Source organism: Mirounga angustirostris, unplaced genomic scaffold (assembly GCF_029215605.1).
Source record: "Mirounga angustirostris isolate CCGP_5_RB_7025 unplaced genomic scaffold, mMirAng1.0.hap1 SCAF_15, whole genome shotgun sequence".
Classification (NCBI taxonomy): Eukaryota; Metazoa; Chordata; class Mammalia; order Carnivora; family Phocidae; genus Mirounga; species Mirounga angustirostris.
Genome location: NW_026991723.1, coordinates 70,625,182 through 70,646,765, shown reverse-complemented (window position 1 = coordinate 70,646,765; position 21,584 = coordinate 70,625,182). Strand labels below are relative to the sequence as shown.

The window sequence follows — 21,584 nt, the reverse complement described above, 5'->3', positions numbered from 1 at the left end:
CATCCACATCAGTGTTTGTTTATTGAGCTTCAGAATGTCAGATGATTGAGAAGCGAAGATGAACCAGACAGGGTGCCACGAAGGGGAAGTTTCATAATGACCACTGTTACTTCAGCGTGGCTGTGGGGATTGGCTTGCTGCCCACGGGGTGGGACTAGGGACGTAGGAAGAGGGCACCCAGGCAAAGGGATGACACAGGTAACACCGTAGGGTGGACCTGCTGCATATGTTGGGTGGGCATTGTGGTTGGAGAATATGTGTTTGATTGGAGCCCAGGGTACCTGTGGGGCCTGGGGAGATAAAGCGGGTATTGGGTTGGGCGGTGTTGATGGCGCAGAGTCTGATGCCAGGCTGCGTTCATCCTCGGGTGCACGTTTTTGTGCAGAAGAGGGACTGAGGTGAGGGCTGTGTTGTGTGAAATCCATTCTGGCAAACCTGGGAAAGACGGGTTTTAGGAGGGGCGCTCGCTGTGGTGCAGATATGGTGCAGATACAAGGAGATGTCACCTGAGCCGTTGTGGGGAGGAAAGGGGGAGCCTTTTGGAAGGTGGGCGGAGGGCCTGGCCGTCTGGTGGGGGTGGAGCAGGTGGGCAGAGGAGAGCCTCGTGTGTCCGCAAGGACATGGCTCCCGGAATCCTTGCTCTGCCTGGATGTCCTGCTTTTCCATTTTAGTTCCCAGCCAGAGCGGATACACTTGCCCGGCCCACAGCTTCTCGCCTCCTTTCGGACCTGCCGGGGATGGCCCGCGTCGTACGCTGCGGAGACTTATGAGATTTGGATGCATTGGCTTCTGTCTTCTTTGTTATCTCAGGACCACAGTTGACCTGTTACATTGCACGTGGGTCAGGTTGCCGTGAGACACTGCCAGTTGCTTCTTATCTAAGAGGGTCAGGATGGTTCGTTTATTTGGGGAGACAGTTAAGACATCAGCTGTGCAGGAGGCTTCCTGATCAGAAGTGTGGCTGGGAACCGGTAAATATACAACGTAGGACGCTCTCACTGGCCAGTGGAGGTGGCACGGGGCCTGTACCTTTCCCTCAGCTGGTAACTCTGTACTCTTGCTTTACACAGGATGTTAATGAGCTTGGTGAGTTTTAGCTCCTTTCTGATCAGAAGTTGCTGCCCCAGAGAGACATACTGACTCAGAAGCGCTGGTTGCTGGTCCTTGTGAGAAGCGATGTATTGAGATGGGAGGAGGGAAGCAAGAACTCATGGGTGGAGCTTCTGCCCTGCTGTGTCTGGGGACAGCCTGCCATATGTATCTGGAAGTTGAAGCGTCGCTGGAGTCCAGAAGGGTGATCTGGACGGAGTTAAGGTTTAGTCTCAGTCCGTTCTGCTTCAGAAGGCAGGGAGATGAGCGGTATTGCCACTGTGGTCAGGTATCACGCCGTTTTGGGTGACATTGCTCCCCAAGGATGACAGGGCTTCCTGCAGCTGTTTGATCTTTCAGACTTTGTGACCCCAGTGTAGCCCAGCCCCTGGAATAGTGGCTGGCATTTGCTGAGGTCAGTATTTGTTGAAGGAATGAGTGGATTCATCACAGGGAGATATCAAGGCAGCGAGGCGACAAGGAGTAGCCTCCAGTCTCGTCACGTTAATGGATCTCCCATTGTAACCATTAGACAGCACTTCACATAATAGCCACAAAATCGTGTTAGGGAAATGGGCTTGGAAGTGCAGCAGGTTCCAGTTCCTGGAATAGTTAATTTGAAAAGATCGTAATGAGTGCATTCTCCTATTTAGGCCTGCTGCAGGTGAAGTATCAGTCTGTTGTCCACATTTTAGCATGGTCTATCCAGACGATGTGTTGCTTGGCCCCAAACCACCCACACACACACCCCCCCCACACACACACCCACCCACCCCCAGCCAGCAGAGCCGGCCTTTATGGAGTGCCTGCTGTGTGCCAGCCAGGGATGTGCTTTGGGGATGGAGGGAAGGGGAGAGGAACACAGCTGGTCCCTGCCCTCAGCCTGAAGTCTGATTAAGACAGGAACAAAGGCGACCGCGGTGCAGGGTGATAAGTGTGTGTGTAATAAAGACGAGCGCTTGCTTATGGGAGCACAGGAGGGGGCACTTACTGCCGTGGGTCGTGGGTCGTGGGAGGGGTGGGGTCGTGAAGGAGGGGCTGTTTGGGCACAGCCTGAGATGACAGTCTGTGGGCTTCTGGGGGCTGCCCCAGGTGGTGTGTCCTGGCTGACAGGACGGGGGAGTTCCCTGGAGCCTTCTCGGTTTTGCCTGGACACTTTGTGGGCTGGGAGGAGAAATAGATGGCAGTGGGTTCAGGGGCTGTGGCCTGGACCCTCTTGTCTTCGTCTGACCTTTCACTCCCTGGGACCTCTGTTTTGAGGACCCCTCTATCCCAGCCCTCATAATCTCACCAGATTCTTTTTAGAGCTGGAAAGGGCCATCGGGAATTCTCTCTTCCAGAGGAAGAGACCTAGAGCGTAAGGGGCTGGGGGAGGTAGGTGGGGGGAAGTGTTTACAGGTGAGTCAGTAAACATGGTATTTCTCGTCCACCAGCCCCTCTGTGTCTGCCATGTCCCAGTCCAGTGAGCGAGGGTCTGCTGATAGAGGAGCCAGTCTGGCATGGCAGAAAGGACCAGCCAACCCTAGAAGGGTTCTTTTCCCAACCTCCCCCTTGAGCTCTTTCTAAATAAGAGCCGTTTTAGAAAGACATCAGAAATGTAAGATTTGGAATGATCTAGAGAGAAGCTTGGGCCAGCTGCCCTTATTTTCCACGTGTGGAAATGTGTTTTTTCAGTTCATCCTCCGTGAGTGTTAAAATGACATCCCTGGATGGTAAGCCCTGAACCAAAATAGAGAGATCCAGGTGGGGAGCAGGCGGGATTTGGGGTCTGCTGAGTTTGAGTGACCCAGTCCATTCAGGGCACCGTGCCTGGTTTGTAGCTGCAGAAGTCCAGGATGGGTGTATGGATTTGGGGAAATTATGAATCGCTTAATGGTCACAGTTAATGCATGTGGGACTACTCTTGCTTCCTGCCAGCCCAATTCTGTCTGCCACATCGTGCTGCTAAAGCTGTATGCTAACTAGTTCTGTCCCCCCAGGAAACCCACTAATGAGGCACTGGCCCCGTGGTGATAGGTGTTGGGTAGGCTAGAAGTGCCGGATAGTTAAGAGGAGCGAGTACATCGGAGGAAGAGCGCCGGAATGGTGATTTTGTGTGTTTTTAATTGTGTTTGTTGTCTAACGACTGCCAAAAGATCCGTGTTAAAGAACACTCGGGAAGAAAACCATCCATGGTTTCTCCATCCCAACACAGGGCTTTTAGTTTTCGCAAACCGTTTTTATCAAGCAAACCATACAGCGCAGACAGATTGCTGTGTAGTTGGAATCACAGCTTCTTACTCCTTTGTGGTCTGTTTATTTAACGTCGACATAAGAATCTTCCTGATTCCTGTCTCAGCCTTATAATTATCTGTCCTAACAGCCCAGCAGTATTCCCGACTGTTGATGGGCCCAGCTCTGTGTCCCTGTGGTTGGAGTTTGGGTTGTTTCTTCTTCGTGCCCCAGACCCAGCTTTATTTCCCCAGTAGATAATGCTCCAGAGAATATCTCTGCGCCTGGAGCCTTCTGCTCCTATTGAATTGTTGCCTTTAAGGAGTGTTTCCAGGAAAGAAGGAGTCTGAAAGTTAAAATCCAGTGCCATATTTTTGAGGTTTTTTTTTTTTTTTTTTTTGCTTTTTGTGAGTGCTGTTTTATATAACACAAATGCAGACATACACATAAAACAAAGGTTCAGTTTCACAAACTTCAGGAAGGCAGACACCCTTGTACCACCCCCCACGTCAGGAGCTGGGACCCTGCCAGCCAGCGGGAGGTCCACTGTGGACTCTCTCCCTGGCACATCCCCTCTGGGCCCCTGAGAGCAACAACTCCCCTGACTTCATTGTAACCACTTCTTGATCCTCTTCTCACCCAATGTGCGTCCCTACACAGTGCAGTTTCATTTTGCTTTTTTTTTTTTTATAAAGGTGTCTTTTAGATCTTTTGTAACTTCTAGGTGCCCCTCCATCCCTTTACTTCTGTCTCTTCTGTTTGTTGAAGAAGCTATGTTGTCGTCCTGAGGAGTTTCTAGAATTTCCCACAGGCTGGATCTTGCTCATTGCGGCCCCATTACAGTTTAGAACATTCCTCTGCATTTCCTGCAGTTGGCTGTTGGATCTACTGGTTGAATCAGCCCCAGACTTGTTTTGTTGTTGTTGGGTTTTTTTTTCCTGTGGGGAGAAAGATTACATCTTGGGGGGGTGCTCTTCATCAGGAGGTACTCGATGGCTGGTTGTCTTCTGTCACGATGTTAGTAGCCGCCGGGTTTCAGTGCTTAGCACCTAACATTCATTAGAAGTTGCAAAATTGTGATACTGCAATTCTGTGATTCCTTCTTCATTTTGTTGTTGCTGTACTCCTATAAAGAGAAATTCTGCCCATCTGCTATTTTTAATACCTTTATTGAGGTGGACATACCATATAACTCACCTATTGGAGGTGTATAATTCAGTGGGTTTTAGTATATTCATAGAGTTGTGCATCTGTCCCACGCCCAATGTGGGGCTCGACCTCATGACCCTGAGATCAAGAGTCACATGCTCTGCTGACTGAGCCAGCCAGGCACCTCTGGTTTTATTGGGGTTTTTTGTTGCTTGTGCTTGTGGTGTTTTATCTAAGAAGTCATTGCTTAATCCAAGGTCATGAAGACTTGTGCTTCCGTTTTGAGAATTTTATAGTTTTAGCTCTTGCGTTTAGGTCTTTGACCCGTTTTGATTTAATTTTTGTATATCCCATCATTTACTCTTTGGTTACCCAGTGCTACAGCCAATTGGCCAGATCAGTGCCTGATCTCTTCCCTTTATTTACCAGTTTTCATAATAAGGCATTGGTTCCTTATTCATCCTATGAAGTTGTTCTTTGGTGTTTTGTTTTGTTTTCGTTATGAGTAATTAGATTTAACAATGAGTTTTTATTATAATACAAATAATTAAATTGTTTAAAAATATTTTATTTATTTGAGAGAGAGAGTGAACAAGACAGCGAGCAAGAGAGAGAGAGAGAGCATGAGCAGGGGGGAGGGGCAGAGGGAGAAGCAGACTTCCCGCTGAGCAGGGAGCCCGATGCAGGGCCTCGATCCCAGGACCCTGGGATCATGACCTGAGCTGAAGGCAGATGCTTCCCTGACTGAGCCACCCAGATGCCCCCAAAATAATTAAATTTTTAAAAATTGTGTATACTGTGGCATATACATGTATACAATATAGAGACAAAAGTGGTTTTGGTTTTGTTTCTTTTTAAAACGTTTTGTTCTTTTTTTTTTTTTTTAAGATTTTATTTATTTATTTGAGAGAGAGAGAATGAGAGAGAGCACATGAGAGGGGATAGGGTCAGAGGGAGAAGCAGACTCCCTGCTGAACAGGGAGCCCGATGCGGGACTCCATCCAGGGACTCCAGGATCATGACCTGAGCCAAAGGCAGTCACTTAACCAACTGAGCCACCCAGGCGCCCTAAAACGTTTTGTTCTTATCCAGTGGTCACATCCTCAGTTTTCATCTACCCAATTGTCTTCCAGAAACATGCCAAAGGCCAGGATCTGTTTGATCAGATCGTGTACCACTTGGACCTCGTGGAAACAGATTACTTCGGCCTCCAGTTCCTCGACTCTTCCCAGGTTGCTGTGAGTACTCCTTTGACACGTTTTGGGACAGTTTGATTTTTCATGCTAATTGCAGATCCACAATTGCTGGAGATTGGTAGAGGGAAAATAGGAATTAAACGGTGATGTTGTTGCAGTAGCAAGCGTTGGGGTGGCGGTGATGGTGCCCATGTGACATTCATCCACATGCCCCCTCCCTTGAGGTGGCCAATAACCGGGAGAGGAAGAGAGAAAGAAGCGTTCCTGTTGTGCAAGGGAATGCATTCGGGAAACATTTCTAAGCATAGGGATGCAACTTGGGCACATTTCTAGAGTAGGTAGAAAGCAGAAGATATACCAGTCTAGAAATGCTTTTAATGATGCTTTATTTTTAACTGGCACAGGGACGGCAGCATCATCTTCTTGTGGACTCTTGCTGGGTGGAGAGAGCGGGTGCTGTGAACACACTGAATGTGATCCCAGCCAGGCTTAGTGGGTGCAGGGGCCCGGTCGGAGCAGGTCTTGGCACTGCCTGAGAACCATCTTGCAGGCTCCAGGAGGTTGTGTTAGGTCAGCTGGGCCTGGGACAGAACTGTCCATAGCGGGGGTGCTAGAGGGAGTGAACCTGACGTAGCTCAGAGCCACTCTTTTCAAAAGCACGAGTGACTTCACAGTCTCCTTCCCCAACAAAATCTAACTCTGGGTTTCAAAGTAATTTATTCAACAATCAAAAATATTTTTTGAGGTGGGTGGGGGGATGGGTGAAATAAAGGGGATTAAGAGTATATGTATCTTGGTGAGCACTGAGAAATGTATAGAATTGTTGAATCATTATATGGTCTGCCCGAAACTATTACAACATGCCTTGTATGTTAATTATAATTGAGTAAAAAAAAAATTATTTATTGAGCATCAGTTATGCACTGGGCCCCTTTTAAGCACTGTAGATAAAGCATTGAACACATATATGACAGATGGTGGTAAGTGTTAAGAATAAAGCAGAGTAAGGGGAGAGACAGACTGAGTAAGGGGTGGTGCTATTTTAGATTGTATGAAAGGGTGAGTTCCCTGATAGGAGATGTTTGAGCATCTGTGGCTAGTCTTTCTCCCTAAAGACACTTCTTCACATACTCCCTGGGGGGTCACAGGTGCCAGTTCAGGCTAAGATGCTCAAAATCGGTGCCTAGAAATTGGGTCCACCTGAGAACGTCTGTGTCACGCTGAGTCCGAGATGATGCCGTGGAGTCAGGACTTCCGTGCATCCCTCTGGCTGCAGGCCTCCTAGGCAGACACCCCCTCTGCTCCCACCAGAAGCCCCTCTGCACTTCAGGACTTCCTGTCCACCATCCCCTTACCTCCCTGACTGTTGCCACGAACTCTCCAGCCGCTGCCTTGAGTTAGTGGTCGGATTCCTTCCCCATTTCCCAGCTGGAGACTCGTTCCCCGCCCGCCAGGACCCAGGACAGGGGCGACCAGCTTTCCTCTGCCTGTCCCCCTGTCCCGTTCTGCTGTCGTCCAGGTTGGGCCACCTGGTGCCCTGCCTTCTGACCTCGCAGGTGGTCTCAGCCTTTCTTTTCCCCTGGGCAGCCTGGGAATTCAAGTTGCCCATCCTTCTAAATACCCTGGACACTGTTCCCTCGCATTGAAACTTGGGCAAACCTCGGACACATTCACTTGGGTCCCGTCACCACCCGATCGCTCCAAGAGCTGGAATTCTGTCGTTCCCGTCCCATGATAACTTCCCTTGGTTCCGTCTTTCCAGTCCCCCTGCACATGGCCTTGGACCTTAACCGTTGCCTCCTGCCTCGTTCTCCCCTCTCGCGGCCTGGCGGAGCCTCAACCCTCTTGCCTGTGTGCTTTTTGGTGCTCCTGCCCCCGTGACTGTCCCCTGGCCTCCCCTCAACACGCAGGCCCATCTGTTCTCCCAGGCTGGCAGGCTGTGCCTTTTGACCCCCGCACAGGTCACAGCTCACAGATACAGCAAAGTCCAAGCCCCTGGCTACTCTTGGAGCCTTGTTAGCCCCTTTGGGACTCGGTTCCCCTTCGGAATCCTGACCACAGCCCTGCAGTCCAGTTCTTGCAACAACTCTGTTCGTGCACTTGGCCTTACCTCCTGCTGAGAAGACTGAGGTCATTTAGCTAAAACCCTTTGAGTTTTCTTACCCTGCACCTCAGAGTTTCTCTTTCTGTCTATCCTTTTCACCATCTGGTTTTAAGGAAATGTGCATGTTTCTCCAGCATTTACCCCCTAGACCTGCATCACAGTTCCATTTCCAGTTGCTTTCTGAGTGCCAGATTTAGAGTGCTCCTGTCTGTGTCCAGTATCCTCCAGCTGTCCCATCATCTGACACTCGTCAGCCCTCCGCTTCCCAGAAACGCTTCTCCGCTCTGCCTTCTATGTGTCCTCAAGCATGTGGTATTTGGGGCTTTAGAATGTCTACAGCCCTGGACTGTGAGTCTGACCTGGACCTTGTTCCTGGCGCTGCCCCTGACTTACCTGGGGGCTTTCGATGAGCCACCTTTTCTCCCTTGTCCTCAGTTTTCTCATCTGTAAAATGGGGCTCTCAGACCTGTTCCTAAGAGCTCTTCCAGTTCTGATGTTCTGGAGGGGAATCAGGTGTGTCTGCCCCACATGGCTTCTCATGTCATCGTTTCGGCTATTAGAATCATGTGCCTGCTGCCTTGGTGCCATGTCCCCATCCCCAGGTGACCCCTCTCCAGCCACTCGGATTCCCAGAAAGCCAAAGATGGGACTCCATTATGAAAGACCCGGCCATGCACCTCTGCTCCCTGGGCGGCCAGGCGTTCCCGTTGGCCGGCACCCTGGCACACGCTCGGCAGAATCCAGGTGTCCTTCCAAGGCCAGACACCTGCAGACACTCAGACTCTACCGGCTCTCACATCTTTCCAGCTTCCAGCTCTGAGCGCGATGTGCTTTTCTTCCCCAACAAAGCAGGTGCAGGGTCCTCATCTACCTGACTTTGAGGATGGGGATGTGCAGGCGCATGCACATGCACGTGTGTGGCTGAGATGCTACCGTGTGTACAACAGGGATGTGCAGCAGAGCCCTTCTCATTAGTCTTGATTTCTAGGCTGGGCTCATGGCAGGCTACATTCTGGTGAGATCTGCACTTACCTGTATGCCTGTGTTTCTGGGTTCCCCTCCTAGCATGCCCTTTCTCACCCCGTTTAAACTTCCGGCTGTCCTTCAAGACCATCTCGGAAGACAGCTCTTCCTTCATGCAGCGTGTCCTGAACTTCCCGGGCTTCTCCTGCCCCCCTGGCCTTTGAGCTGCTTTGCCTTCTGTGGTAGTTTGCTCATCTGGCCTTGGGTTCATTATCTGTGTATATAAACAGACCTTTCTGATTAGATCCTGAGACTTCGGATTGCTTCTTCTTGGTGACTCTTATTAACAACCCCTAAAACCTCAGTCTTCAGCCCCAGAAGGGACCTTAGAAGCCATTTGTCAAATGTTTCTCTTGATGGTGAAATGAAAGCCTTTCGACTTTGGCAGGGCCCCAGTGAGTAGCACAGCTCAGACTCAAACCCAGGTCTTAGGACCTCAGGGCTAAGGGCTCTGTTCAGTATGCTACCCCTGCGAGCCTGTTTTCCTAACCGTAAAGTAGAGGCAGTGACATCCATATCACAGGGAAATAGAGGGGCTCAGTGAGTTAATGGAGGAGAAAGGGTTTTGTAATCTAACATGGGTGTGGGTCTCCTCTTCCTAGCTGGGCAAGCTGAGGGGGGACCAGAAGTCATCACAGCTCCCAGAGGTGACGCACTTAGGCTAGCTGGAACCTGCAAGGCTGCCTTGCCTGTGGGAGAAACGTTAGCGATTTAGGTGATCCCTTTGGGACTGTTCCCTGAGTCGTTGATTTTTCCGGGCGCCTGGAACAAACAAAGCAATTGATGGCAGGTGTAATAGATGGGGGCCAGAAAGGGAAGGGTCCGCTTGGCCTTTGGCTTATTGCCATGTGAGGCTCCTGCGAGAAATGGCATCCCCACCCTGCCCCTGCATGCCAGTCGGAGGGCTGGCAGTGGCGGGGCTCTTGGCACAGCTCTCTGCATACCCAGCTTCTGTCCCCAGCTCCCTGCAAAGAGCCCTGGTTACCATAGTGCGCTGCCCAGCCCTGAAGCAAGGTCAAAGTCTATTGGCATTGCCTATTTTTAGCAGTTGAGGCTGGGGCCTCCCTGTTTCCCTTTTCCATATCAAGGCAGGCTGCAGCCTATTCTGTAGATCTCACCTTTGCCCAGCTCAAAGCAGGGGCAGGAGTTCTGTTTTTATAGAGGAGAGCTTTCTTCTGAGAAAGGAGGCTCTGGCCTACACCCACCCAGCTTTCTTACAGACTGATCAGATAGCTGCTGTTTCCTGAGTTCCCACTCTGATGAGCTCTGAGCCGGGTGTCAGCCTAAAGACTGTACACAACTCTTTATTTAACCTTCATCATCTGGAAGACTAGCCATGGAGCAGACCCGTTTTACAGATGATGAAGCTGAGGCTCGCTAGGAACCTTGTGAAGGTCAAAGTGAGGGACGGAGGCAGGATGCAGAATCTGGTTTCATTGCAAAGGCCAGCCCTTTCCACTGGGCTCTCCCCGTTCCATTACACATGGTAGCATCTCAGCCACACATGTACATGTGCACGCGCCCGCACAACGAACATGTTTAGGCAGTAGCCATTCAGCGGGCTTTGCCTTGGAGCTTCCTCACTGTCAGTCTCTGTGGTGCAGGTTCCTGCCTGGGAGACAGACTATCCCAGTGGAATGGGGAGGGGGGGGCGGCGTGTCTTCACTCTGGGAGCCTGGGGCAGGACTGCCTGAGTATCAGTGAGGAGCTGAGGGAGGCATCAGAGGGAAGAGGAGTGGTGGGGATTTGGGGCAGGTGTAATAACAGCCCCACCAAGCAGGAGCCTCCCTCCGGGTCCTGGGGGCAGGGGTTCTGGAGGGCAGGTGTGGCCATTGAAAGTCCCTTCCAAGGGGGCCCCTCACAGCAGGAAAAGGGAGCATTTTATGGTGGTACGCTTTGCAGCAAGGGATCCAGAAAAGGTGATTTGGGCCTTTGTCTCTGGACTCGCGGGATGTTTTTCCTCTGGTCTTTATAGCCTAGAATCAGGTTCGTGGGTAGTAAGAGGCCCAAAGCTGCAAGGTGAGGTTGACACGGATTCACTGGCTGCCGAGAGGGTCAGTGGACGCTGAAGGGGTGTTTGCGGCTTCGCTCTGATGATCGCTTGGAATGCCATCCCGTGCCCCTTGTGCAGACCCTGCTGAGCCTTCCTGCCATCTCCGGTGTACCTGGAGGGAGGGGCTGTCGGGGTGCTGTTACTGTGAGACAGGCAAACCTTCCATTTCAGTGGTCTGTCACAGTTTCCATGGCCACTGGGTTGATTCTTCAGAAGCGTGTTTGGGCAGAGCTCAGTGCACAGATGAGGAAACAGTCTCGGGGGGCCTGCCCATGGCCACACACCAGGTGGGACGCAGAGCTGGGACTCGAACTCTGATCTCCTGCCTCCTTCCATTTTAGTGCAGAGGAGTGTGAAGCAGCTCAAGAAATGCTACAGGCGGGGCGCCTGGGTGGCTCAGATGGTTAAGCGTCTGCCTTCAGCTCAGGTCATGATCCCAGGGTCCTGGGATCGAGCCCCACATCGGGCTCCTGGCTCAGTGAGGAGCCTGCTTCTCCCTCTCCCTCTGCCTCTCTCCCTGCTCATGGTTTCTCTCTCTCTCTCTCTGTATCTCTGTGTCTCAAATGAATAAATAAAATCTTTAAAACAAAACAAAACAAAAACAAAACAAACAAACAAACAAACAAAAGAAATGCTACAGGCCTCCCAACAACCTGTCTCTGAAGGCTGGCAGAGCGAGGGTTTTCCTGCCCACCTGCGAATATTGATGCTGGGTGGAAAGCTATTGATAAAGGGGCCTCTGTAGTTAATTTAGATGAATCCCCCAGGAAATCTCAAGTAGCTGATATAAGGGAGGTTACAGGGCTTCATCGTGGGTGAGAAGGAGCGATCCCTCCTCAGGCAGGGAAGGCACTTCGAGCTAGTGTGTGGTGTGGAGACCCAGGGCCCTGGCTGCTGACACAGCCTCATTTCTGACCCTGCCCCTGCCTCTCTAGCCATGGGATTCCGGGGCATCTGAGCCCTCCGCACGGCCACCTTCATCTGCTCTGAGGCCTGAGCCAGTGATGGATGGGACACAGTCCAATGTGGGTTTCTGCCGACACCACCAAGCAATTAATTCTGTCACCGTCTACCTGCAGATAGCCTCAGATCCCACAGGTGAAGGGCTCAGTCCTACAAGACTGTTTTCCACCTCGTACCTTCCCCCATTCCACACTTCAGGTGCCAGTCATGAGTCCAGATTGTTACCTGTATAGATGGCAGGTCCCCACGACCCACTCTGAGCTCAACTAGTTTTCTAGAACAGATCATAGAACTCAGAACCATTTGACTCACGAGATTACCAGTCTGTTATAAAGAGAGTAACTCAGGAGCAGCCTGACGGAAGAGCTGGATAGAGCAAGGTGTAGGGCCGAGTGGGTAGTGCAGAGCTTCCATCCTTCTCTGGGTGTCCTGCTCTTCCCACGTCTGTGCGTTCACCAGCCCTGAAGCTCTCCGCATCCTCCCTTTAAGTTTTTGTGGAGGCTTTGTTACAAGGGCACGATTGATTAAATCATTGGCATTGGTGATTGATTCAAGCTCCAGGCCCTCACCCCCTCCCCTTCCCCAGAGGTCAGGGGAGGTGGGAGGGAGAGACTGTTAGCTTCAACCCTCTAGTCACAGGTTAGTTCCCTGGCAACCAGCCCCCATCTTAGGTGCCTTCTGAAAGTCACCTCGTTAACATAAACTCAGGTGTGATTGAAAGGGATTTGTTATGACTGTCAGGACACCTTTATTGCTCTTACGGCATAGAAAATTCCAAGGGTTTTAAGAGCTCTGTGCCAGAAACTAAGACCAAATATATATTTCTTATTATAAATCATATCACACACAGTAAGCTCCAAAAGTGTCCTTTCCCTTCTTTCTCTTTTCATCCCTTGGATATGGGATTATCTCTTCACATTTCTTCCAGCTCTAATTTAAACACAAATAGACACTCTTTGTAAGCTAAGAAACTCTACAGGTACCAGGCCCTAGTGATGAGTTCCACCACTCACACTTGATGGTGAGGGCTCTGGGGTTGTTCAGGCGGGTTTTATTACCTTTTCAACCCATGAGCTTCTCTTGGCCATTGTGGTTCAAGTGCTTCTGTATAGATTTTAGTTCTCCAACCAGCCTTATGCATGTCATGGTTCCAGAACTGATGTATTGTCAGAACGGATGAGCTTTGCCAAATCGTCTCCCATCTTGATTTATGGAAAGGGTTTTGCCAGATTGACTTGGATGAGAAATTCAGATCAGAAACCACCTTTCTAACACCTGTTAGACTGTTTGAGTTAAATGTCGTGCCCTTTGAACTTAGAAATGCCCTCGTCTATCTCCAGTGACTGGTTTAATGGTCTCTTAAGAGGGCTGGAGCCATTTGCCTTGGCCTTTGCCGACAGGCAGTGTGGCTATATTTAGCTAGGATGCAGGTGAACATCTAAGACAGGTCCTGCTGCTGCTGACTGTAGGCCTCCGAGCCTAGTGTAGTATATGATTTACTAAAGGCCACGTTGCGCCCTAGTGCCTGGGTATTCATCGTGAGGTGGTCTTGTGGGATAAAACACCAGTAATCAGAGTCTGGTCAGCTCCTGCAGCTGAGAAGAAAGTTAGGTAGGTCATTTTGAACTGGTTGGATACAAGATAGGTTTTATCATCTCTTGTTTTAGGATTATGGCTGGATTTCTTACTGCCTCTGATGCAGGACAGGCAAGCAAACCTGATCGGAACCCTCCCGATAGGGCCAAGGAGCTTTTAAAATGAAACTGTTTCTGATGACTTTCCCAGCTTAGTGAGCCCCAGACTTCTCACAGGCCTCCATCCTGGTACGTCCTGCTTTGGGCAGGGTCCCGTGGCTGGGCAGGAAGGATGGAGGCCAGCCCGCATGGATCAGGGAGCTCCTTATGCAGCATGGCCAGAGGGAAAAGCAGTTTGCTGTCCAGTAGGAGCACTAGCCATGAATTGTCCGTTAACACCAACCATAGACATCTGGCCAATAAACCCTGAAATTGCTTGAGATTTTACAAAGCCCGGACAAAGATTTTCAGAATGGGTCGTGGATGTGCCAAGATCCCCAAGATCAGTAGGATATATTCCCGGGTAAGAGGAGGCTTTGTGAAGACTTCAGCACTAAATATTTAATGGGCACACCGGGAGCCTTTAAAAAACACCGATGCTCTGAGATTCTGTTTAATGGATCTTGGGTGGGACTTGGGGAATCGTGACTGCAATGCGCAACCAGGGTTGAAAACCACCGCCACGGACTTGGATCAAGATCGCAGTTTGACAGTGGAGGGAGGGGAGCAGTGGGCTTAATGTGTTCTGTTCCAGATAGAAGGGGACTCGAAGGAAAGAAATGGGACAAGCCCCTTTAAGCTGTGAGCCTCTGGGGCTAATGAGATGAGAAGGCTGGTTGCCGGGGAGAACTTTCTTTGCCTGGTAATAGTACATTCATTTCAAAGTGAGGGGGAGGAGTTTAGTCATAGCCATTTAGTGTGATACTTTGGCAGGAAAGTAAATATACTTTTATCAGGTCTGTATCTGTCCTCCTCCCAGGGGCTAAGGTCGGAGATTTTCTGCTTGGTTGAAGGCAGCAGTGATAGGGCATTCCGATGGGGCAAACTGATCTTTAAAAACTGCCCCATAGGCAAACAATGGAGTGAATAATGGGAGTGACAACCTGGCCCACCTCCGTGAAGATCATATTCTCATTAGAAGTAAAAAATTATGCAGAAAAGTAAAAAAAAAGTAAATGGCATCCACAGCCCCACATCCAAAAATAACGTCTATAAATCCTTCTGGACATATCTCGATAGAAAATAATAATTTTATGTAAACGGGATCCTGGTTTGTTTGTTGTTGGTTTTTTTTTTTCTTTTCATCAAGTGTTGAGCTGTGGGTCTCTTCCCACATTGATAAAGAGGCCCACATCAGTTTTAAAGACTGAATAGTGGGGCGCCTGGGTGTCTCAGTCCGTTAAGTAGCTCCCTTCGGCTCAGGTCATGATCCCAGGGTCTTGGGATCAAGCCCCATGTTGTCAGGCTCCTTGCTTAGCGGGGAGCCTACTTCTCCCTCCCCTTCTCCCTCTGCCTGCTGCTCCCCCTGCTTATGCTCTCCCTCTCTCTATCTCTGTCTCCCTCTCTCTATCTCTGTCAAATAAAGTCTTTAAAAATAAAGACTGAATAGTATTTCATCATATGGATGAGCCATTTTTTTTTAAAAGATTTTATTTATTTATTTGAGAGAGAGAGAATGAGAGAGAGCACATGAGAGGGGGGAGGGTCAGAGGGAGAAGCAGACTCCCTGCCGAGCAGGGAGCCCAATGCGGGACTCGATCCAGGGACTCCAGGATCATGACCTGAGCCGAAGGCAGTCGCTTAACCAACTGAGCCACCCAGGCGCCCCTGGATGAGCCATTTTTGTTAATCCTCCTTTGTTGATAGACATTTAGGTCATTTCCAATTTATAGGTATTAACAGTGAGATAAAGCATCCTGCCCTTGTGCCTTTGAGCCCTGCATCCTGCTGTGCTGATCTTCCTTCATTCCGGTTGCTGAGCCGGTTGCTGAGCCGGTGGCTGAAGCGGAGGGTGGAGATGAGGAAAGCCCACGTCCTCCCATCGCACTGCTCACAGCTTATTGTGTGTTATAAGTCACCTGTTATTTGCTTTTGTGTTTCCTTATTCCCTTCCCCCCACACAGTCATAATGGGCTCTTTGGTGAGAGGTAGAGTATACCGCACTCGTTTAGTCCCACCCTTCTTCATGATTAGAATGTGCAGAGTTGAGATTGCTTCTGAAAGGACATTGACAGTCAGCAGAAGGGCCTCTCATTGCAAGCAGCCAGCGAGAAACCCACTCTGGCTGTGTCGTTCCGGATGTTCCCCTCAGGGACGTTGCAGTGTGTATCCAGTTGACCTAAAGTGGGAAAAGTTCCTCTCTGCCTCCTTTTAAAAAAATGCTATCAAGCATGTATTTATTTCTCAAGAGTCTAATAGGGGCCTGCCGGGTGCCGTGCTCTGTGCCTGGCATGAGACACAGGAATTATTAAAGCGCACCGTCCCTGCCCTCCAGGGTTCGGGATTGCTTGGAGGGGCTCACAGCGTAACGGTCCTAAATGCTGTTTTCTGTGGAAGTTGAGCTGCTGAGGCTCATCAGGACTGTGGTATCAACCACTTAGACATTATAGAGGAATTTGCATATGAGAGAAATGGTTTTGTGATTTCCTGCGGTGGATAGGACCCAAGGGTTCTTTCTGATGAAAATGACAGGAAGTTGAAATGTCCTCGTTGACCGGAGCAAAATTATCTCCAGCCAATCCCTGCCTGTCTTCCCAGCTTCCTTGGGAGTCCTTTTCCTGGCAAAGGAATAAAAGGGTCATGAATTTGGGTTTTATAATTTTAGCATTTAGAGCGACAGAGCTTCCAGATCCATGCATGATCAGAGATTCCCTGGCAGTGTGGCTGGTAGTCTTTCCTAGGCTGATGGTGACTTGGGAGAAGATTGAGTGTAACTTGAGAAATTTAGGAGGAAAAAGCTGCCGTCACTCCGCTGACCAGAAGGGCCTCCACAGATCAATTAGTTAAAAGATTTTAAGTTCTTTTAGGCACTTCTTTGAAAAGCTAACTCTCCCAAGAAAAAATGTACTTACTGTACCTAAGCATGGATTTTTTTTTTTTTTTTTTTTTATACAGTCCCACACAGTTTGCTGATCCCCAGCCTGAGAACCCTGATCTGGTCCGATCCCTGGTTTTATGGGTAGAATGACTAAAGTTTATAGAGGAGGGTAAATGTGGGCTATATCGTCTAGCTGATGAACTATTCCTAAAGAAACTTTTTCTTTCTTTCAGCACTGGCTGGATCATTCCAAACCCATAAAAAAGCAGATGAAAAGTAAGTAAGCAGAATTTAGCCTACTCACTTATTTCTTTTATCAGAGAGTAAAACTCCTTTGCCAATGTTTTGAGGTATTATGTTTTCATCAGGACTTGGGAGCGTTTTTAAGATAGATCCCATTTTAAGTGGATGATTTTTCATTTCTTAAGGCTGGCCAAATGTTAGAGTTTAAAATTTGGATAAGATTTTTGGTAGATATTAAAAAACAGACTATGCTCTCATTTGAAATCAGGCACCCTTGCCAATGAGAACTGATTAATATGCTGTTCAGAAGCATGACTTTACGCCTATTACATTCATTTGCTAATGAGTTATAAAAGTAGACTCAGAGGATGGAAAAGCTGGAGTTCTGACAGTCTGGTCCAGCTCTCTGATTTTATAGGTGTGGTAAGCCCATTTCTTCAGTGTTGTGTATGCGTGGGTCCTTTTAAAACATGGAATACTTTACAGTGGCCTTACTCTATTTTTAGATTACAGAACACTTGCTGTTTATGCGTCACTTTCCTTTAGCCCACTTCGTATTTTGTAAAAAGTTAGTATCTGTTTGGAATATCTTGGCAATTGGATGAAAGTAAAATGTCAGCTCTTAGTAATTCATCTAGATGGTTAGGGTTTTATTCCAGAATGAACTAGCTACGCCGTCTCTGTCAACGCAAAAGCACATTTTAGTTTTCCAGATTGAAGGATTGCAAAGAACTCACTAGCTTTCTATGCCCCATTGTGACCTCCCCGATGTAACGGTGAATGTATGACTAGAGTTAACGTGTTTTTCCTTTTGTCCATTCTCTGATCTTCAAAATTGGGGGAAAACATCTTCAACCTTCCATCTCCATATGTTTAGTTGGACCTGCTTATGCTTTGCACTTTCGAGTTAAATATTATTCTTCAGAACCGAACAACCTTCGTGAAGAGTTTACAAGGTAGGACAAAATGCAGAACAAGATTCCCCTCTTTCTCATAGCACTTACCTTATAGCTTATGGGTCCCCTGAGTTGTAGGTCTGCCTCCTCTTCTATCTGCTAACTTTATATTCTGAGCAAGAGTTATTAGTACTTTGCCTGTGCTTGTCTTTGTATTCTGTTGAAAATCTACCCTTTGCTTAATTTGTCCTTTTTCTCAGTGAATCAGAATTAAAAGATTTATTTTCTTGTCACATTTCTGTTTTGTTGGGCTGTGGGTAAATTGGTGAGTTGTTCTTTATACTGTCACTTTGTTTTTGTCTAGGTACAAAAAGGGAAGGCAGGTATTGGAAGAGTATTTCTTAGTCCCAAATAGCTATCTTATTATTTTTTTTAAGGGGCTGCACAGTGTTCCCTTGTTGCTACAATATCAAAGTTGTTGGAATCCCTTCATGTTATCTTTCAGCCCCGCTGGATTTCTTTTGAGGTCTGCCTGCCTTATGCCTGTCTCTTAGACTTCAGAAACAGTGTTGAAGCAAAAGAGACTTTAAAAACATTTTAAGTATGGAATTTCCCTCTAGCTACCCTTCTGACAGTGAGATTTTCTACCCAGCCTTGCGCTGCTTTAGATGTCCCCAGAACCTCCTTGTCATTTGCGTGATGGACAGTAGTGGTGACATGTCAGCTCATGGTGGTGGCCATTAGCCTGGAGATGACCACCCAAGGAACACTTTACAGACTGTTTATCATCATTTTCCACCCTGGAGAGCCCTACTGGCCTTCCGTAGCTAGGTTTTCCTGTAGAAATTGGAAGTTCTGGCCATGTCAGCCCTGTTTTCTCTTTGACGTGAGTACTCAGCTCTGTGGTGGCTAAGCAGCTTTCGGAAGCGGGAACATTCTGGAATGTACTAGAACCTTCAGCTCCCCCATCCTTTGATTTCTGGGTCACCCACATTCTCCTAGATCCATTCCAACAGAGAGTGACCGTCTGCTTTGTTTTCAAAATCCAAACAAATTATTCTAGAGTTTCTCTTCAGAGTCCTTTATGAAACATGCTGCTTCTAGCCATCATCAAAGCCAGTGATTCTTAACCAGGGTTGTGTGAATCAGAAACACCTAGGAAGCTTTTGAACAAATCAGATTCCTGGGGACCACTCTTGCATGGAAGGCTGATTCCGTAGGTATGGGGCGGAGCGTGGGTAGCTTTGGCTTTTACAAAGCCCTGTAAGTGGTTCTGATGCCCACATCCTCCTGGTTAAAAAAAAAAAAACAGTTAAGCCAAGACACTTAATTTTTTTTTACTTAGGTGAACTCCACTTGTGTTACTTGCTACTTTCCTCTCCCCATTTCTCATTACCCCATAACCCCCTGCAGCCCAGTTCCGGGATTTTTGGTGTGTGTGGGTGTGTGTGTGCATGCATTTGGTTTTTAAAAGACAGAGTCTGCAGTTAACCTGCATCAGGAAAAAAGCCTCAAGCAGTTGCTAACTACAGTCAGCTGTAAACTTTCTGATACAGAAGAAGCTGCACGGTTCCTGGAATCTGCTGGTGGGACTGGCTGAGGGCCAAGTCCAGCGGCTCCGCCCTGTCTGTTTGATTGGACACGTCGCATGCCTGTGTGTGAGCGCTCGTCTCAGCACCGACGGTGCTGCCGAGGCTGTCATTGGGCTGTGCCGTGTTCCATGTTCCATCCTCCAAGTATCTTGCGAATTCTGTATATGCACTCACCTGCCTAGCTAGGTTCTGGGATGCCTTCCTGGAGACTCAGGAGGAGATGCTTCCACCAAAGTTCTCATTTGATTTGGACTCCTTTATACAATGCTGAATTCTGGGCTGTGGGCGGGGCGGGGTTTGTGATGGGCAGTTGGGGGTTGGAAGCAGCTGGGAAAGAGGACCCTCTGTTGACTTTTGTGTATGTTTATCAGGTACCTGTTTGTTTTACAACTCAGGCATGACATTCTTTCAGGAAAGTAAGTATGTTTTTGTTCTCACTCTTCACCCAGGATAGATCATAGTATATTTCTAAATCACGGTTGTTGTTGTTGCTGTTTTAACTCTTCTACCCTTGTTCCCTTTCCAAAATTCAAAAAAAGTACACCAGGCATTGTAAAGTGAGTCGAATACTTGTATCACTGTCATCCTCATCTTATTTTAAATGATTACTATATGGCTTGAAGCATTTCCAAGAGCATTTACTATCTTAAGTGATGTGCATTTGGGAATAATTCTCTCCCTGATCACATCACTGCCCCATTCGTAATGGCTTTTGTCGTATTTGCAAGCAAGATACGTTATTAGTATGTATACACTTACAAGCATTTGGATAGTCCAAAGTCTCATTCATCACCATCTGCATTTAAGCAACGAAACAGGTTATGTTCTGATTCTGATAGGAGGTTTAGACATCTCATCTCATTTCCTTTTCCCCTCTTAAAAATAGTTTTTCAATACCAGGCCTCTGGTGACAATGATTGGTGAGCACAAGGAGCATTGGCACTGATGTGGTTGGTCTCGCCTGCAGTATTTATTTTAAAGATGGGAAATTTCAATGGTCCTAGCCTTTACAGTTGTGTCACTTTTCCGCATACATATTGACCATTTTCGGTCAATGGAGATGGAAAATGAAGACTACACTGAATCTAAAAAGCGATCCCTGATGCTGAAAAGAGCACATCTTGATTTTGAATATAATCGGAAGGAAATTTGAAAAGTGATTTCCGAATTTGCAGACTCTGCATCGGACGTATGCTGTAAAAACCTTAGCGCAATATATGTCCTAGAACAAGTAGATTGTACAGTGTATACATTTGCCTTATTCAGCCATGCAATACGAATCTTTGGTGTGCGTGTTCTGAGTGTGTGTATTTTTATCTCTCTCTCTCTCTGCATCCTGTGCTCCTCCTACGAAAGGCCTCTTAAGTCTAGTAACTGTCTTCAGTTTGGAAAAATATTAATGGCGACATCTTGCATTTGTACAGTACTTTGCAGTTTCCGTGCACTTCAGCCTGATTTACTGCGCTTCAAAGCGGAATGGTGCTCTGGTCCCAGCACTGCCTCCTACCAGCTGGATGACCTTGAGCAGGCACTCGAACACTCACTCCCTCATCTCAAAGTGGGGGGTGGGGGAGCCCTGGCAGCCCCCATCCTCGGGGCTTATGAACTCCGTGCATTGACCACATTCAGCCGTACGTGTGAAAGGCTTTGAAAACTATGAAGTGCTATACCAATGTATGTCATTATTATTTTTCTAACTCAATTTGTAATTTGAAGTGTGAATGAGATCAGTGATGGGAGGTGTAGTAATACGCCTCTCTGGCTCTGCCGCCCTTCTCCTTATTAGAACGCTTGAGTGTATCCAGCTGTCCTGGCGGTGTTAGATATTGTATCTGTCTGTTTATTTTTAACATTATGACCTGGTTTCAAGAAAGATGTAAGGCAGCTTGAAAAGGCGCATGTACCATATCAAGTAAGTTTCAGAATCACAAGGCAAAGGGAAGGCTTTTCATTGTTTCCCAAACTTGCCCCATTCTTGCCAAATTCAGTAAAATTGCCCACAGGGTGGATAGAAACTGTACCGAGGTTGGGTTGTTTTGCTAGACGGTGAGACCGACTTTGGAAATAGGTAGTGGAAGTCAGCTTGTTTGCATTCTTTAACGTGGATAGCAAAAAGAGAAGCTGCTGGGAAAAATCATTATCTAAATATCACTACCTTTTGAAAAATGACTTTAATGATCTTTTGTATGGTTTATGAGTATTAAAGTTCATATACAGAATTAATTTCCTCTCTCTCTTTTTTTTTTTTTCAAGATTGAAATGCCCCTATGAAACGGCTGTGGAATTAGCTGCTCTCTGTCTACAAGGTACATTCTTCTTTGGCGGTAATTAGCATTTTAATGTTATGCTCTCGTTTCAACAATTGATTATCCCGTGTACCAGGCTCAGTTCTCTACTTTGGGGGTATAAGTGAATATAGTAGGGCCTGCATCTCCAAGTAGCTTGTGGTCCCGT

General features: G+C 47.9%; 1 protein-coding gene across 4 annotated transcripts in view; it reads left to right on the top strand.

The window, feature by feature from the left end:
- Positions 1–21,584, top strand: part of EPB41L4B (erythrocyte membrane protein band 4.1 like 4B) — a 127,732-nt gene that overhangs the window by 29,492 nt on the left and 76,656 nt on the right. For all 4 annotated transcript variants that reach the window (XM_064578976.1, XM_045882874.3, XM_045882875.3 and 1 more), the window contains exons 2-6: positions 5,583–5,687; positions 16,633–16,675; positions 17,520–17,598; positions 19,502–19,546; positions 21,384–21,436. In XM_064578976.1, the coding sequence (XP_064435046.1) occupies positions 5,583–5,687; positions 16,633–16,675; positions 17,520–17,598; positions 19,502–19,546; positions 21,384–21,436 (325 nt within the window). The remainder of the gene's footprint in view (positions 1–5,582; positions 5,688–16,632; positions 16,676–17,519; positions 17,599–19,501; positions 19,547–21,383; positions 21,437–21,584) is intronic.